At 41.8% G+C, this 18,629-nt stretch overlaps 1 protein-coding gene across 1 annotated transcript; it reads right to left on the bottom strand.

Moving 5' to 3' along the window:
* Positions 1 to 729: 729 nt before the first annotated feature.
* LOC147865050 (putative UPF0481 protein At3g02645) lies at positions 730 to 2,504 on the bottom strand. The gene has a single exon (XM_087318624.1). The coding sequence runs from the start codon at positions 2,449 to 2,451 to the stop codon at positions 730 to 732; it is 1,722 nt and encodes a 573-aa protein (XP_087174750.1). The 5' UTR covers positions 2,452 to 2,504.
* Between the last annotated feature and the right edge of the window lie 16,125 nt (positions 2,505 to 18,629).

Here is an 18,629-nt window from a genome sequence, read left to right as displayed (position 1 = left end):
TATGTTGGAACTTAGGTTTATAGCTCATAAGCATTTTTCTTCAATCATATCCAATTGTATGCCAAAAAATGTCTAGATGCCATGGTGTCAAATGTAATTAAAGTATGAACTGGAATGTCAATGCAGTTGTGGAAGATGGAATATGCTGGAGCTTGTGTGTGCAATTCATGAAGATTTTTCTTCGATGTAAATTAAAGAAGTTTGGATGTCATGGTATCACATGTAATTAAAGCATTCAAAGATGGAGCACCTTTTAATAAACTAAGATGGCATGGCCATGCAAAGATACACAAATTAAACAAACGAGAGTCTATATTACATTGGAGCATAAGATTGCTAGTGTAATGGCTCTTAGGTATATTCTAAATCACTAAAACATTCTAGAACAAGATCTACAAACGAGACTCCGCACATCATGAGGAATATATAAACCACGTGGTCACATCCATTCATCTTTCACTAAACACAACAGTAGCAAAGAGAAAAAATTTAAACAATAGATTGTATATACATATATTCCATTCCGTCCAGGAAAAGATTCATCCTTTCCCTCTCAATTAGTTTCTACCAAGGAATTTACTCATCCAAAATATTATTCAATACAAATTGACGGCTAGATGATCATCAATAAAACTTCTTGAAAATGCTTCGCAATGTCATTATTTGCTAGGATGCGACTAGATGGTCGGGCAATGAAAAGAGCAAAGGGAGTTTAACTCGAGAGTTTTCTCAAGGAGGAGCATGAATTTCGCGGTGATAGAGCATGATGGTGTACCACATAATGAAGAAGGTCATGACAAAGAGACCAATCCCAGCAAGGAGAGAGGTGATGAGCCAGGGACGGGAGAGGTGCGACCGATAGAATTCAATGCAAATCCCCCACATCTTCTTTTTACAGTAATGCTTGAGGGATTTGGCGGTGTCGAAATATTGTGGCGTGAACATGCATCGGCTCCCGCGGCACAACCTGTTGAACATGAGAGCCACTTGCTTATTGCTGTCGATCATCACCCTCACAATGTCCTTGTCCACGAGCATGTCGACATCCGCGGGTGTGTCTATGAGTAGGTCCATGAAGTGGAGGTATGACACGATATCGTGGCGCCCCGACTCCGGATTCCGCTTCCAGTAACAGTTGCTCTCGTACGCCATGAGGTTCTGGAGGAGTAGCTCGGTGCCGTCGTCTATGTAGATCCTCGGGAATGTGAGCTTTCCATACTTAGTGTCAAACTTGAGGGACCTCGAGTTTCCATTGCACCCTTTGAATCGGACCCCCGACTTGTGGAGTTGCATCACGCCCGGCACTTTGTCTTGTGTGTTGTACAGATCTTTCCGGACATTATGTCCAGTTTTGCAGCTACCGTTTGTCATTGAGGAATGCATCCCATCCAGTGTAGTGTCAAACACTAGGGACCTCGAGTTTCCATGACACGCTTTAAATGGGGCCGACCATTTGTGGAGTTGAAACACGCCAGGCACTTTGTCTTGTGTATTATCTTCATTTGTCATTAAGGAATGCATGACATCCAATAAATGGGGAGCTTCCATGGTTTTGATAGCCTTCATCCGAGCGAAAACGAGCACTTTCGACTTGTAGAAAGGAAGGGTACGGAAGGCGAGTGCGGCCATGTAGAGATCGAGGAGCTCTTGGGCCTCCTCATCGTGTTTGAAGCCCACATCGATCTTGACAATGCGCCGGACAGCCGCGAGCGGGATCTGGTTCTGGATGAGGAGGATGTCTTGGAGGATTGCTTTGATGAGGTGTAGGTTGAAGAAGTATTCTTCAAGCTCGAGCCCACGGGATTTTGTCGAAGAAGACTTGGCATGATGATGAAGTTTAGCATGATGATGAAGTTTAGAGATGCACTCGGAGAGACCTACATACCCGAGTTTGTCTAGTTTGTGTAGTTTCAAGATTGGATAGACTTCAAAGAAAAGGAGTTTGAGGAAGGCGGCAAGGAAGCATGCGTCACGAGCTATGAGGACAGGAAGGCGAATTTGCCGTGGCGAAGTGTTGTGGTCATTGTTATAACTCTGGATGAGATTGGATGGGGAGTAGAAGGATTGGAGATAGGAATCAAAGTTTAGACCGGGATGTCTAGGATCCGGTTGCTTGACAAAGGAATCGAATTCGTGTTGAGATGAGGAATCGGGATTGTCCGAGAGGATGTCATTGTGGGCTTGTGATTTTATATCTTCGATAATTGCAGTGAAATTGGTGTCGTAGGAGTTAAGGTTATCTTTCCGGTCGAGAAAGGCTTGGAGAGGTCCGATGGAGAGCACTCGCGGCCAGAAAGTGCGAATACTACTACTCCGCGTGTTTGCATCAATACCATTGATGTTAATAACGATACTATGGTTATCGCTATTGGTATGTTGGACATCATGTAGTATGGTAGGCACTTGAAAGATGGAATATTCATTTCTACTACTTGAAGGTGTTTGTGACATTGTCACGACTCTCTCTCTCTCTCTCTCTCTCTCACCCCTTATACTTCGACCTCTGAGTATACCTTTAGGCTATTTCTCTCAATTCTATTTATACCTTTTCCCTTGGCCCTTGACTTTGCTTTATTATATAAACTCGTTTCAGTTGTGAATGACTTAACAATCAAATAATTGTCGAGACTTAGTCATAAGAATCAACTTTATTTTGTATAAAATCCTCGGGATCCTCTGGACGATTTGAACGAACCAATGCTTGTTTAGAGTTAGTCAATATAATATTGTAATTTGTTTTATATAAAAACCCTCTAAGTTTTGAACGACCAAACAAACAAATACTTGTCGAGACATTGATTCCCAATGTGAAGTTACTGCTTCTCATTTTAGTTGGTGCAAAAACATGGTTGAGCAATACATTATTAAGGGTGCAAGTAATCTAAAAACTCATCTAACTAAACTTTGAATGCAACTTATATGTAATTGAAAATGCGTTGGGTACAATTACAATTTGTGTTAGTTAAGAATTGTAATACAAAATGATCAAGGATCTTATGAACTACTGCGCTGGGTAGTTTCTTAAACTAACTTAGTTTTTTGAAAATTTGACTTGTTTGTGTTGCCTTTATAAATATACGACCCACAATTTTCATCCAAGTCTAGTTTTAAAATGATCGGAAATCCATGCTATTTTATTGGAATCATCTAAAAGACTACCACCAAGGCAAGTTATCACAAACGAAGAAGAAGAATTTAATCCTCCCATTAAGTTATCACACCATGTATATTTTCATATCATGCTTCATTTTTGTATAACTTTATTTTTGTTATCTTTCTTGAGTGAAGGGTGCTTCTAATATAAGAACATGAAAATCAAGGACACAATTTAGGTTTGCATGTAAAATAAAGGGCATTTGAAGTTGGAAACTGTCATATGAGAAATTGATAAATGGCACGCATGAGTGTTAGTTTACAACCTTGTACCTACTAATCTACACCTGATTCAAGAATACCATTGTGTAATCCATTACAAGGATGCTTTTTTATATACAAACAATTGGTTAACTATTTACAATAATTGGTCAAAATGTTTACAAATTTGTATGTACTCTTTAGATGGGACCACTTGGGAGGGATGGTTGCACATTGAGTGTTGAATTATGATGCATTGAAGACTATGAAAGGATTACCCAAACAAATTTTATGACTTACAAACCACAATGGAACCTACGTAATTTCAAGGTGACAAGATATTCAATTTGTGTATATAACTCACTCACAACAAATATCATGTTAATTTGTTAATTGATTATTTGTTGATTGCTAATTATAACATTTTGTCACACAATGGAGGAATCCACTTGCCCTATGTATTGATTCAATTTCATTACACTTTTTGACTAAATCCTAGCAATGAAAAGTGTGTTTTGATTATTGCTTCCAAAATGAGGTTGAAATTGACAATAGTTAATAACATAATGGAATATGGATAGCTACAATAGTTTTTGTAGTTTGTCATTAAAGAAAACTAATAAACTCCATTGCATGAACAAGCTTCCAAAGACTTTTAGACATTGACTTTTACTTGTACAATTTTGCACTTTGTACTTCAATTTGAGAGTAAACTATCATGAGTCATTCAACATCACCAAGTCAAGCCATTTATCATGCATGTACTTTATTTAAAATGCATGACAGTCAATTTCCTTGAATTTTGTGTTTTTTTATTGTGAGCATTTGTGCATGACATGCCAACAACTTCAATTTTGATTTGTCCATTACGATCATTTTGATGTTAACCATTCAAATATCATTCAATCAAGTTAATCACCACACGTTCGAGAATATGCTTGAATTTGAGGGGGTTCACTAGGGACATGAACCAAAGAGGATGGAACGTCGGGCTTCATGGACAGAGAGGTCAAAGATGTCAAGTCTTGTGCTTGGTCTTCTCAGAGAAATTTAAAAAAATAGTTCTGTTGCGAGTACTCCTATGTGAGTGGGTCCTCTTGAGCTTGTGTCACGTGCTTGTATAAACGTGTTCTAATAATTTTTGAACTAGACTTGGATGAACAAGTCAAAATTAAGTCAAAATTTCTATCACTCTCATGTGAGTGGGTCCTCTTGAGCTTTCGTCATGTGCTTGTATACGTGTTCCGATAATTTTTGAACTAGACTTGGATGAAAGAGTCTAAATTAAGTAAAAAATTTCATCTCTCATTGTTTTTTATCGCAATTGGTTCACTCGAGAGATAAGTTCTTAGACTACTATTCTTGTTCCTTGGATTCTCTCTCTCTCTCTCTCTCTCTCTCCTAATTAGTTTACCTTAGTGTAAGTTGATGCACTACAAGCATTACGTCTTGGGTTCAGAACCGAATTTTCTCACCTCTCTATTATATACTTAATAAAATATCTCTTAATTCACTAGATGCCACTGTGGAATGTAGGGGTTGGACCCATGACCTCTTGGTCTCCATTAGGCAAAATTACTTAGTCAACTCTCTCTCTCTCTCTCTCATACTTTGAGCTTTGAGTATACCTTTAGGCTCTTTCTTTCAATTCTAAATTTATTTCTCTTGGCCCTTGACTTTGCTTTAAATAAACTCGTTTGAGTTGTGATTGACTTAACAATCAAATGATTGTTGAGACTTAGTCATAAGAATAAACTTTATTTTGAATAAAAATGTCTAGATCCTCTAAATGATTTGAACAAACTAGTGTTGTTGAGAGTTAGTCAATATAATATTGTAATATTATAATTTGGTTCAATATAATAATGCTTGTTGAGAGTTAAACAAACAAATACTTGTCGAGACCTTGATTCTTGCATGTGAAGTTACTGGCTTCTCATTTTAGTTGACCTGCAAACATGTGGTTGAGCAATACATTAGTTAGGGTGACAAGTTGTCTAAATACTCATCTAACTAAACTTTGAATGCACCATGTAATTGAAAATGCGTTAGTTACAATTGCAGTCTCAAAATTTCTTCATTAGCACAAGTTCATAAGATCCTTGATCATTTTAGTAATACGATTCTTACCTAACACACATCTAGCCACTTTCAATAAAATTGCATGGATTTCCAATAATTTTTGTACTAGACTTAGATGAAAATAGTGGGTTGCCTATTATAAGGCAACACAAAGAAGTCTAAATTAAGTCAAACTTTCTATCATTCTCATTCTTTTTTATCGCAATTAGCTCACCCGAGAGGTAAGTTCTTAGACTATTATTCTTGGGCCTTGGATTCAACTACAATAATGGGCATATCATTTGGTGTTTTTATTTTGAGCCATATTTAGCATTATGTTCGTCATTTTTATGATTACCACATATTTTTCTATTGTATTAAAGGGCGTAGTGGCTTAAATCTTGATTCCTTTTGATTATCATGCTCTCGTGTTTAAACAAGAAGTATTATATCTTATTTTCCTTGGTCTCTTCGTTGACTTGGATTTTTCTCCCATACCAAAGAGTGTGTGTTGTAGTTGCCTAAATCTTGATTCCTTTTGAGTATCATGCTCCCATGTTTAAACAAGAAGTATTATATCTTATTTTCCTTGTTCTCTTCGTTGACTTGGATTTTTCTCCCATATAATAGTAATACCTTATATATATGGAATTAGGGAAAGATGATTATGTATGATTATTATTGTGTCACTCAAAAGCTACAAAAGGTAGAAGAGAAAGTGAGCGACGGCACAATTTTGTGGAACTTGCCAAAACCCTACGAAGGGATTTTCTGTAATCTGAGCCTTTCTCTGTCAGGAACTCTATTAAGGCAGAGAAGGAATTAGTACTAAAAGAAGGATTAGTACTATTGTTGGGGAATAGTACTAAGACAGAGAAGGATTAGTACTATGAGAGGTGTCGAACTTTGAGAGAAGGAATGAGTGAGTGAGAGAGAGAGAGAGAGAGAGAGAGAGAATGATGATGCGAAAGATATATGTATTATATGAAGGAAGATATACAACAGTAGTTAGAAGGCTTAAGACTGGCGTTGAACCGATTTGGTTCGAACTAATGCCTTGCGCCTCCTTTTATAGTGTCTTCAGGAATACTCCTGAAGTTTCTAGAATGTTCCAGAGAAATCTGGAATATACATCAATTTCCCAATAAAACCTAAATGAAAATAATATCCTTCAAATTACAATTCATAACCTAATGGTAAAGTCTCGACCCGTGTAACAAAAGGTTATGGGTTCGAGTCTAGTTATGACACTATTCCCCCTTTAAAACGACGAGTTCCACGAGTCGTTTTGGATTGAGGACCCGGTTTCTCGGGATATCGTCGATGGAAGTCTTCTAGAAGAGCACGAGCATTGGTCACATTCTCGATCGGTTCCCAAGTACGCTCGCTGGGACTATATCCTAGCCAATCGACTAGATAGTAGAGCTTGTTGCGAACAATCTTGGAATCGAGGATGGCAGCGACCTCATACTCAGGTCCATCTTCGAGCTCGATAGGAGGTGGTGGTTGTATAGTACGTCCTGGGATAGTGCTCTCGTGATAGGGTTCGAGGAGAGAACTATGAAACACCGGATGTATCCGAAGTTGCGGAGGTAGCTCGAGACGAAAAGCGACATCATTAATCTTCCCGATAATACGGAAAGGACCTAATCGCCGATAATCCAACTTCTCACATGGGCGAGTAGTCTTGATGTGTCGTCGTAGCAGCCACACCCGATCTCCAATGTTAAAACTGGATGGAAGTCGATGACGATCTGCGTAGTCCTTGTGTGATTGTTGAGCTTGCTGGAGTTGAGTAGATAAATCCGCTTGTATCTTGCGTAACCGCTCCAAACGATCCTCCGCGCAAGGATTTGTGGACACTTCTGGGGTTTCAAGGACACACCACCGGGGATGATATCCCGTATAAGCGTAGAATGGCGTGACTTTAGTCGATGCGTGGATAGCGTTATTATAGGCAAATTCGGCGAACTGAAGAATATCTGCCCAGTCATTCTGATGATAGTTGAGAAAGCACCGCAGATACTGCTCCAGTGTTTGATTTGTTCGTTCGGCTTGACCGTCGGTTTGTGGGTGGTAGCCGGAGGAGAGGTTACAAGTGACCTTCAGCATTTTAAAAAGGTGCTTCCAGAATTTTGACACAAACTGGGGTCCACGATCGCTGATGATATTATCAGGGAGTCCATGATGCCGACATACTTCCCGCATGACAATTTCGGCGGTGTCTTCACTAGATATTTCTTTAGTACAGGGTAAGAAATGAGCCATCTTCGTATATCGATCCACCACTGTGAGAATCGCACTGAATCCCTTAGAGACTGGAAGATCTGTAATGAAGTCAAGAGCAATGGATTGCCATGGCTTGCTTGGAATTGGTAATGGTTCTAATAAACCATATGGATGATGTCTTGGCATTTTCGCTCTGCAGCATGTATCGCAAGCCCGAACAAAATCTTCGACAAATTGTCGCATACGGGGCCACCAGAATGATCGTTGTACTAAATCTAATGTTTTAGTACTACCAAAATGTCCTGCTGTATATGTGTCATGGCAATTTTGTACTACTCGAAGGCGGCAAGAACCATTAGGAACATACAAAAGTTCTTTAAAGAAGAGTAATCCATCACAGTATTTGAATTGCCGATAATCCGTACCTGGTGATTGTGATTGTGAACATGACGCTCGAGAGGGGTCAATTTGTGCTAGTATAGCTTGGGCGAAAGCGTCAGTCTTCAAGTCCTCACGTATAGTATTGGTAATGTCGGAATCCACGGGCATGTCAAAGACCTGTGCTGCTTGCAGTCGTGCTGGACCCAAGATTACTTGCTTCTGGTTATCGAAAGCTGGCTCACCGGGACGTGGTGTTAGATACGAACGCCGTGATAATGCATCTGCCTTCCCTTGGTGCTTCCCCGGACGATATGTAATTTTGAAGTCGAAGCGTGTGAGGAAGTGGGCCCACCGAGCTTGACGTCGATTCAGTACACGAGCATCTTGAAAGTAGGCAAGGTTCTTGTGGTCACTGAATACAGTGACCTGATGAGGAGATCCCTCCAGGAAATGCCTCCATTGCATAAAAGAATCAACTATTGCTAATAGCTCTTTATCATGAATTTCGTAGTTGATTTCGGCGGCGTCAAACTTACGGGAGTGGAAAGCCACAGGATGTAGCTTCTCGTCGTTACCCTGTTGTGACAGAATGCTCCCCAATGCGAAATCCGATGCGTCAGCTTCGATAATGAATGGTTTTTCCGGATCCACATGACCTAAAATTGGAGCTGATGTAAACGCCTTCTTAAGACTCTCGAAAGCCATGTCCGTCTCTTTAGACCAAATGAATGATTGTCCCTTCCTGGTGAGCTGTGTGAGAGGCAGCACAATTTTTGAGTAATTTTGTATGAACTTCCGGTAAAAATTTGCAAAGCCTAGGAAGCATTGCACATCCCGCACCGAACGCGGAGTGTGCCATTCTATCACCGTTTTGACCTTGGCTGGGTCCATAGATATGCCTTCTGAGGAGATGACATAGCCGAGAAATTCCACTTGGTTGCACCCGAAACTACATTTCTCTAACTTTGCATACAGACCATGTTCTCGAAGTCGTTTTAGTACTAATAGTACATGAGAATCATGTTCTTCTTGGGTCTTTGAATAAACCAGTAGATCATCCAAATAGATGATCAAAAAATCATCCAAGAGATCTCGAAATATATCATTCGCCATGTGCTGGAAGACTGCCGGCGCATTAGTGAGTCCGAACGGCATGACCGTATACTCGAAGTGCCCATATCTGGTGCGAAACGCGGTCTTCCATTCATCTCCTGGTCGGATCCGTACGAGGTTATAGGCTCCTCGTAAGTCGATCTTCGTGAAGAACCTGGCACCGTTGATCCGTTCTAAAAGACTTGAGATAAGGGGAAGAGCATACCTATTTCTTACTGTGACCTTATTCAAGCCACGGTAATCTACAACGAGTCGAAGCGAGCCATCTTTTTTCTTGACGAAGAAAATGGGTGCGCCGGCTGGAGATTTCGAATGCCGAATGAAACCATTCTCCAAATTCTCCTCTATATAGGCTCGAAGGACTTCTAGCTCGGTTGGTGACAAATTGTAGATCGGCCCCCATGGCGGCTCTTTTCCCGGTTGTAAGTCGATGGCGCAATCGTACGGCCGATGATGAGGAAGTGTGTTGGCTTGTACTTTATCGAACACATCAGCATACTGACGATACTTCTCGGGAAGTTGAACGGTGGACTCCTCTTTGGTGGTGTTGGAGGGTTGTACTGATATTGCGAAGAGAAACATTTCCTCCTTGCGCCCTTCCTCACGCAACTGACGTAGCGAAATGGTTGCAACCTTCTGGGTAGATCCTTGGGTTTGTCGCAACCGGATTTCCCTTGTCCTCCAATCTATGTCTGGGTTATGTAACTCGAACCATGGTAATCCTAAAACTATGGGATGTTCTGGAATACTAATAATATTAAATGATACTACACATGTTAAGTTATCTAGGACAATATTAACGGGTTCCGACTCTTCTATGATATTACCAGAAGCAATGGGACGACCATCAATGACTACTACTGAGGCTGGACATGGGAGCTTTCTGAGAGATATCTGATGAGCTCGGGCAAAATTCCTATCCATGAAGCAAGAATTAGCTCCGGAATCTAGAAGGGCTAAGGTATGTACTGGAGGGGTACTTTTTGTACTAACTGCTACTTGGGCTACGAACACATCACTAACTTGCTTAGAGGGAATGGAACCACTAATGGGCTGCACAGATCTAGGGATGTCCAACCAAACGGCTCCTATTTTGGCTGGACTTAGTCGTTTAACTCTTCTTCTAATTGGCTAAGGACATCAAATTTGTTTGCGAGATTCGGACTATTAGTACTATTAGGACTATTATGACTATGAGGACTATCAGAGATTCCTACTGAAATAGACTCGGGTTTAGTATAGTCAGAACTAACAACGACTTGGTTTACCTGCCTTCTTGGTCTATGGGGACAGTTTATCGCGATATGCCCTGGTCCACCGCAATAAAGGCATAATCGGTTTGTTCGGCGTCGTTGCTTTTCCTCCTCCGATAGCGGCCCACGACGACGTGTAGTGTCAATTTCCATTGGAGTTGGAGTACTTACTGGAGGCGCATTATGTGACTCCCTTTGAAAAGGTTTTGCTACCACTGAGGCATAGGTAGGCTCGGATCTTGCCCTCGGCATCTGAAATTGTCGTTCCGAATGTCGCTCGAAGAGGCGGTTGTCACATCTGACCGCTCGACTGATTGCTTCTGTTAATGATTTTGGCTCTTCAGGGAAAGTCAAGAGTAAATCCTTGACATCGTTGCGTAGACCATAGCGGAACTGCTCCATCAATGCTTGATCATCCCAGGGGATATCAGCGGCGAGTAGGCGGAAATCTGCAGCATATGCGGAGGCTGGACGGTCACCTTGGCGTAATCGCCGGATTTTGTTGATTGCAGTCCTTATGCTGTCAGTATCTCCAAAACATGCTTTAAACTCACTTATGAATTCTTCAAAATTATTTAGTACTGGAGATTCCTTTTCTAGTAGCGGAGCGAACCATGCTAATGCTGAGCCATTTAACAACGTGCCTACTAAACCCACTCGTGATGCATCGGTGGGATATCGGGACGGATGCATTTGAATAACTAACCGTACCTGGTTAAGAAACCCTCTAAACTGCGATCGCGTTCCATCGAACTTCGTGGGAAGGCCAATCTTGGGTTCTTTATGAATCCCTTGTGCTCCGTGCCCTTGTTGTTGCATTGCTACGATGGTTGCTTCGAGTTGTTGCACGCGTAACGCAAGTTCCCCATGCTGTTGTTGCGTTTGCTGCTTTTCTAAGGAAATTTGCTGAAGATCCCCCAACAAGCGTTGATTTTCTTGTTCCAAAGCATGAAACTTCTCTTTCAAGCATTGAAATTCCGAGAAAACGGATTGATACTCTTCAGCGCTAACGGTGGCCATGGGATGAAGGAAAAGGGAAATAAGAGACTAGTAGGAAAGGAGGGAGACAGAAGGAAGAGGGAGAGAAAAGACCAGACAGGCACCCAGAAATCGGTTCAAACTGTCAGGAACTCTATTAAGGCAGAGAAGGAATTAGTACTAAAAGAAGGATTAGTACTATTGTTGGGGAATAGTACTAAGACAGAGAAGGATTAGTACTATGAGAGGTGTCGAACTTTGAGAGAAGGAATGAGTGAGTGAGAGAGAGAGAGAGAGAGAGAGAGAGAATGATGATGCGAAAGATATATGTATTATATGAAGGAAGATATACAACAGTAGTTAGAAGGCTTAAGACTGGCGTTGAACCGATTTGGTTCGAACTAATGCCTTGCGCCTCCTTTTATAGTGTCTTCAGGAATACTCCTGAAGTTTCTAGAATGTTCCAGAGAAATCTGGAATATACATCAATTTCCCAATAAAACCTAAATGAAAATAATATCCTTCAAATTACAATTCATAACCTAATGGTAAAGTCTCGACCCGTGTAACAAAAGGTTATGGGTTCGAGTCTAGTTATGACATTCTCCTTGAAAGCTTGAAAAAATTTGTAATCTATCTCTGTAATCTTGTCTCCTAGTGAAATTTGTTGCCCGTGGTTTTCCTTGTTTTAGGGTTTCCACGTAAATTTTGTGTGCCATGTACTTTAAGTTTCTGTTCTATGTTTTTCAACCTATATTTCTTGTTCATCTTCAGTCTTAAACGTAAAAAATTGGTATTAGAGCTAGAGGTGCTAGATGGAAGGAGGTTTGAGTGGCTTTCCAGGAATGATAGTCCTGAACCCACATAACTACTTAGACTAGATGATCAAGATGGAGGATCTTCTGATAGTCAGCGACCTATATGAGCCTATAGACAGGAACGAAATGTTGGCATAAAAGGCTGACTCCTTCCACTTTGTATCCTAGTGTGAACAAGTCTTGGAGTTAGGGCTAGAAGAAGGGGAGGATGACTAGACATCGCCGAAATCCTATTGCAGGGGTGATTCATCCAACAGGACTCCTGAAGATGGTTCAAGTAATACTGATCGGCCGACCGAGCCCGCTGAAGAAATCAAACCAATAAAATCAATACTCAGGAGATCTGGACGAGTCCAAAGGCCGATAGAGTTCTATCAATTGGGCCTCGACTACGTTAATTACACGGACGCAGGCGAACTGAGCTCCTATGAGAAAGCCATAGCCACGCCGGACGCCGACACATGGCTACAACCATGAAATCCGAGATGGACTCGATTCATCCGAATCAAACATGGGAGCTAGTCAAATTACTAGTCGGAAGGAAGCCGTTGCCTTGCAAATGGGTCTCCAGATACGAATATGTATTTGACTCAGAGATGCCCAAATACAAAGCTTGGTTAGTTGCGAAAGGATTCAAATAAGAACATGGGGTCGACTATGACGAGATATTCTAGCCAATAGTCAAGATGACCACCCTTCGACTTCTACTTGGGATTGTGGCAACCGAAGATCTAGAGATTAACCAGTTGGACGTCAAGACAACATTCCTACACAGAGATGTGGAAGAAGACATCTATATGCCTCAACTTACAGGTTTCACGATGATGGGGGAGGAAGGTCACTTTGTATGCCGATTGAAGAAAAATCTTTATAACTTAAAACAAGCACCGAGGATGTGGTACCAGAAGTTCGACTCCTACATCAAGCAGCTTGGCTACCACCGGTCCAACTTTGATCCATGCATGTATATTTGGCAATTGGCCGATGAGTCCTGGATCTATCTGATCCTATATGTCGACGACATACTGATTTGCAGGGAGCAATCAAGCCGAAATCGCAAAGCTAAAGTGGAGCCTTCACAACAAGTTTGTGATGAAGGACCTCGGACAAGCCCGACACATATTGGGCATGAGGATTGAGCAAAATCGAAAGACAAAGACTCTCCGACTCTCTCTCTTTGACTACATCTGAAAGGTGTTGAGGCGCTTCAATATGGAGAACGTGAAGCTAGCACCAACACCGCTTTCGACGTCGATCCGAGTATCGGACAGAGACTCTCCCTCAACAGAAGAGGAGAGAAAGCTCAATGGAAAGATACCTTACAGATCGTTGAAATGTGGCTGGAGCCGTCTTTAGGCCGAACATCATTACAACTGCAATGAAAACAACCCACTAGGTAACGAATGTTGTTTTCTCTTGATCATCGGGGTGCATTCGAATTTGGTTGTATTTGTCAACGCCATCCAAGAAACTATACCTCTCATGACTTGCCACTACATCCAACACGTTGTTGCGAAAATACGACGAAGATACGGGAACTTGAGGCAGGACCTTGGGGCCTCCGACCAAAGGATATCAAATTCGTGCGTTTATACTTTAAGAATTAACGGAAATGAGAAAATTTAATAAATTTTATTAGTAAAGGAAAAGAAAAATTACAATCTATCCCAAGATTGGGTTTACAGAAGTTTAGGTTTAAAAAGATTAATAGATAAGAAAATTTAGGGTTTTTAGAGATATGGCTTCCGTAAGGAAAATTAAGGTTTATGAGAGATAACTTCTGTAAGGAAAATTAGGGTTTATGTGAGAGATAATGTCTGTAAGGAAACTTAGGGTTTATGGCTTCGATCAGAAAATTAGGGTTTCTGGCTTCCTCGAGGGATACATCCGATAAGAAAATAAGGGTTAATGTGAGAGATGGATTCGATAAGAAAATTAGGGTTTTTTCTCCAAAAGATGACTTCGATCCTCTAAGGACCATTAGGATCTATGGATTATTGAGAGATTGCTCTTCCCTCCCTTCTCTTAGGATTTTCCACACTCGAAGATACCCTTGCATGAGGAACTCTAGTTTGCATCTTGAGTTCAATTGCATGCATCCACATGACCTTTACTTTACATAAAATTTGACTTTAGTTGCATGTGTTCACATCACCTTTACTTTACTTTAGTTCGCCTGCATGATTCTATCATCCGTAAAGTTCGGCCCATGCATGATCCGTCCGTCTTGACCGTTGCCCATTCGATCTGTCCGGTCCGCATCCGGCCTGATCCGTCCGGTCCGGTTCCAGTCCTGTGAATGGTTCTGCAGTCGGAAGCCTGATGTACGCAATGGTGTGTACACAACCAGACATCAGATATGCAGTCGGAGTGGTCAGCCGGTTCATGAGCTATCTGGGAAGAGAACACTGGACTGTTGTCAAGTGGATACTTCGGTACCTAAAAGGCACCTCGAGCTTGTGCCTCTGATTCAACTCAAGTAAACCCCAACTCAAAGGATTCACCGATTCAGACATGTCAGCTGATGCTTACACTAGCCGTCTACATCCGAATATATCATGACATTTGCAGGGAGAGTCGTATCATGGCAGTCAAGGTTGCAGAAGATTGTTGCACTGTCGACAATGGAAGTGGAGTACATGGCAGTCGTGGAAGCCGGTAAGGAAATAATCTGGATGAAGGACTTCATCGAAGAGCTGGGGATTTGGTAGGAGGAATACCGATTCTACTGCGACAGTCAAAGTGTCATCCACCTTGCAAACAACGCGGCCTACCACTCCAGGATGAAGCACATCCAACGTAGATACCACTAGCTTCGGGAGAGAGTAGAAGACCAAGATTTCACCTTGGTAAAGATCCACACGGAGGAGAATGGGTCGGACATGTTGACCAAGGTTATGTCAATTGAGAAGTTGGGCACGTGTCGGAAACAGATCAAATTGACAAGACATCCCATGCCGGAATGAAGTGAGAGTTTGTTGGGAATTTGGTCCCTCCGGATGGGATCCGGATGAGAACCAGACAAGCCGGATCGGACAAGCCTAAGGAAGGAACTGAACCGGATGGATCCAATTGTTATCCAACCAAACACATCAGTATATGTATATGTTCCGATGTGATTGTTTGAGGTCATATTTGTAAATAACCCCAAAGTTATATAAGTATAAATATAACTAGGGCAATACTGTTATGTGTGATCATTCTAGTTGTTGTCATTATTGTATAATGAGAGACAAAGATAGATAGATAGATAGATTATATTATCTTCTTCGGAGGTCAAATATGACCTATGAGACCAAAAATATTACATTTCACGTGATACGTGTGAAAGTGAGTAGTGACTCTCAGAGAGAGAGAGATATACAGAAAGCTTTTCTCTTGTAACCATCGGTTGGCAAAGGTAGAGCTCGAAGTCGTTGCCTCTGAGTCTCACACTGTTGTACCTCTTCTCTATAGTGATCCTACGTGGAGTCAGAGAACTCCCGTGGTTTTGCCTCCAGAGGTTTTCAATGCACATTGCTACTTTCTATTTCAATCTTCCATTTGCATTGCGGAACTCGGTTGTGTCCGAGCATTATTTCTATCAACTTGCTCTAGTGAGGGAACCATTAAGTGCATGTGTCGCCGCCGGTTCGGATTAGTTGGTTTGCATGCTACTTAGAGTGCTCTCTATGAGTTCTGGTTCAACCATGCTTGTCGACTCGCTAAACGATTTTGATTCGGTGTCTGGAATTTTGGTTGAAACTAACTCTCTTGCCAGTTTGGGATTATGTTCGAGCTGAGCTAATTGAGTCATTGAAGACTACATTGCTACTTCTTATCCGCTTTGTGTACTCTAGGTCCCAAATTCGAAAGTCGAAGCTTTGTCCTTTTCTCCCTTGATATGTGTGCATATGCTTCACATCCAAAGATGTGAAGCCGGTCATAATTAAGATGTGTGCCCAACCATAGTGCATGTAGCACTTGAAGCTTAATAGCTTTTGATGGTGAGAGATTAATTAGGGACACTATTGTTTGTACCGCCTTTGCCCAAATTTCCTTCTTCAATCCTGAATGTTGTAGCATTGACGTCACTCTCTCCTGAATTGTTCAATTCATCCACTTGGCTACACCATTCCGCATCATGGTGTACGGAATTATTCTTTGATGTTGGATCCCTCTTTTGGACAAGTACTTTTTGAAGGCTTTGGAAGTGTATTCATCCCCATTGTCCGATCGGAAAGTTTTCACTTTGTGGGGCTTTGATTATCCACCGGGCGAACGTTTCAAGCACTTCGTCTTTGGACTTAAGTGAATAAGCCCAAACTTTGCGTACACAATCATCTATCATCATCTACGAAAGTGATGAAGTATCGCGCACATCCTAGTCATCTTTCTAGCATCAATCCACAAATGTTGTTGTGGATCAGCTCTAGACGTTGTCGTACCGTCTTGTAATGAGTTGTTGCAGACTTCGGGTTTGTTTCCCGTATTGGCAATGCTCAAAGAAAACAAATTCTGCGTGTTGAAGATTCGGACTGTAGCCGAGGGATGAAAGCCTTTCTATCCCTGTTTGTGACATGTGGCCGAGTCAACTATGCCACAATGACGATTTCAGCATCTCTGCTACGTTTAGTGATCCAACCCGATTGCCCACTCTAAGGGGGTACATATTGTTGTACTTCACGCCATGGCCTATGTGAAGATTGCCTTTCGAGATATGCCATGACAACTCGCTCAATGTCGTCTTATACCCGTCTTCAGCGAGCATGTTGATAGAGATTAGACTCCTCTTCAGATCGGCTATGTACCTGACTTGGTGTCGAGTGATGATGCTTCTACTCGGCAACCAAATGGGTATTTCTCATGTTCCAGTGATTTTATACTCCTACGCATTGCCATTGCCAAGTTGGACCGAGCTAGCACTGGTCGAATAATTGGAATACCATTCTTTGTGGGGGGTCACATGAAAAGAGATGCAAGAATCGAGCAACCATGTTTGTGCATCTTGTGCACTGTATAGGATTTCACTAGTCGACAAGCCTTCTAATGAGAGGACTTTCTCTTAACGGTGATTCGGCAACGTTGATTTGGTTGCGTGTTGAAGGTCGGTTCAAGTTGGAAGAGCCTGTATTCCGCTCAAATTATCTACCTTTTCCCTTCTTGTTTAATGACCAGCGGTAGAAAACTTGGTGCTCAGCCTTCCTGCCGTATGTGAAGTAGTCGTTTGATGGTGTACCTCTTGACTTCGACCGTTGTCGGTCATGTCTCCCTCTCGACTTGCTTTGATCACGGCCAGTCCTTTGAGCCGCTCCCTCGGAGATGTGAGCTTCGGCACCGTCATCGAGGGTGAGTCCCATCCACTGTCTTCGAAGCTCTTTTTACAACATAGTCCTAATCACTTCGTTGAGCATCAACTTCGTGAAGTTGTTGGTGATTGTTGTGCAGAATACTTCCCAACTCGTTGGGAGGTTCGAGAGGAGTGCAAGCACCATGACTTCTTCTTCGAAGTTTAGGTAGGCCTCACGAGGGGAGTTTTGTCAGCATCCACCTAAAAGTGTTGTTGACATGGGAGGTCGTCGGCTCGGCTCTGTCTCCCTCATCTTCATGTTCAACAATTGCCTAATCGAGACGAGTTTGGAGGAGCTTGAATTCTTCTCATATATCGATTGAAGTTTCTCCCATAAGTCGAATGCAGTCAACTCTTTTGCCATGCTGAAGTAGACGTTTTGAGCCAAATGCATCTAGATGGTTTATCTTGCGATCTCGTCAAGCGACCGCCATTCTTCGGTTGTCATCGCCAACGGTTTGCTATTGTGCCTGATCACCTTGATCTAGCGACATATGATCAGCACATCCATCATCATCTCCTTCCATAGGGCAAAGTTTTTTCTTTCGATCTTTCTGATCTCGCAACCTATGCCATATGTCAAGGCCATTGTTCTTCTGGAGGTTTTTGTTAGCCTAGTCTTTTCCTTCAATCTTCTTCCTCTTCTTATACCGATGTTGTCCGGGTTCCAATTCAGTCTGATACCACTTGTTGACACCAGTGGTGTCTTGTCTACGATTGTGTGGAAGCGTAGAGTAAGTGTGAGATCGTGCGTTCTACTAATGCTTCGTGTTATACACAGATATGCACATAGATACACAAATGTATAGCAAAGAGTAGATCTTACATTAATGGACATCATCGTGTACATGGAGGAATGCCTCCTATTTATACATGGTAGGACTTACTAAGCGCTAACACCAAGGAGTGTACACACTAGGACATATAATAGTAGGAGTAGGACTTTTAGCCCAACACTATCCTCGTGGAACCCAAGATACAACTTACATCAACCCTCGATGGTATAGGACATCGAGGAAGTTTCAATTTGTCTCACACCATTGCGAAGGGGTGGTCGGATGGTTTGGCACTACTCTTTCCTTTCGTTGGTCTATAATTCCTTATGTTTTGGTT

This window comes from Azolla caroliniana, unplaced genomic scaffold (assembly GCF_043228905.1).
Source record: "Azolla caroliniana isolate FFs.n. ecotype wild unplaced genomic scaffold, voAzoCaro1.0.p SCAF_4, whole genome shotgun sequence".
In the NCBI taxonomy this organism is placed as follows: domain Eukaryota; kingdom Viridiplantae; phylum Streptophyta; class Polypodiopsida; order Salviniales; family Salviniaceae; genus Azolla; species Azolla caroliniana.
Note: the sequence above shows the minus strand (reverse complement) of the source record. Positions and strands in the feature narration are given on the sequence as shown.

Excerpts from the sequence above, each read along its gene's own strand:
- LOC147865050 (XM_087318624.1), bottom strand. The coding sequence starts at position 2,451 with ATGTCACAAACACCTTCAAGTAGTAGAAATGAATATTCCATCTTTCAA.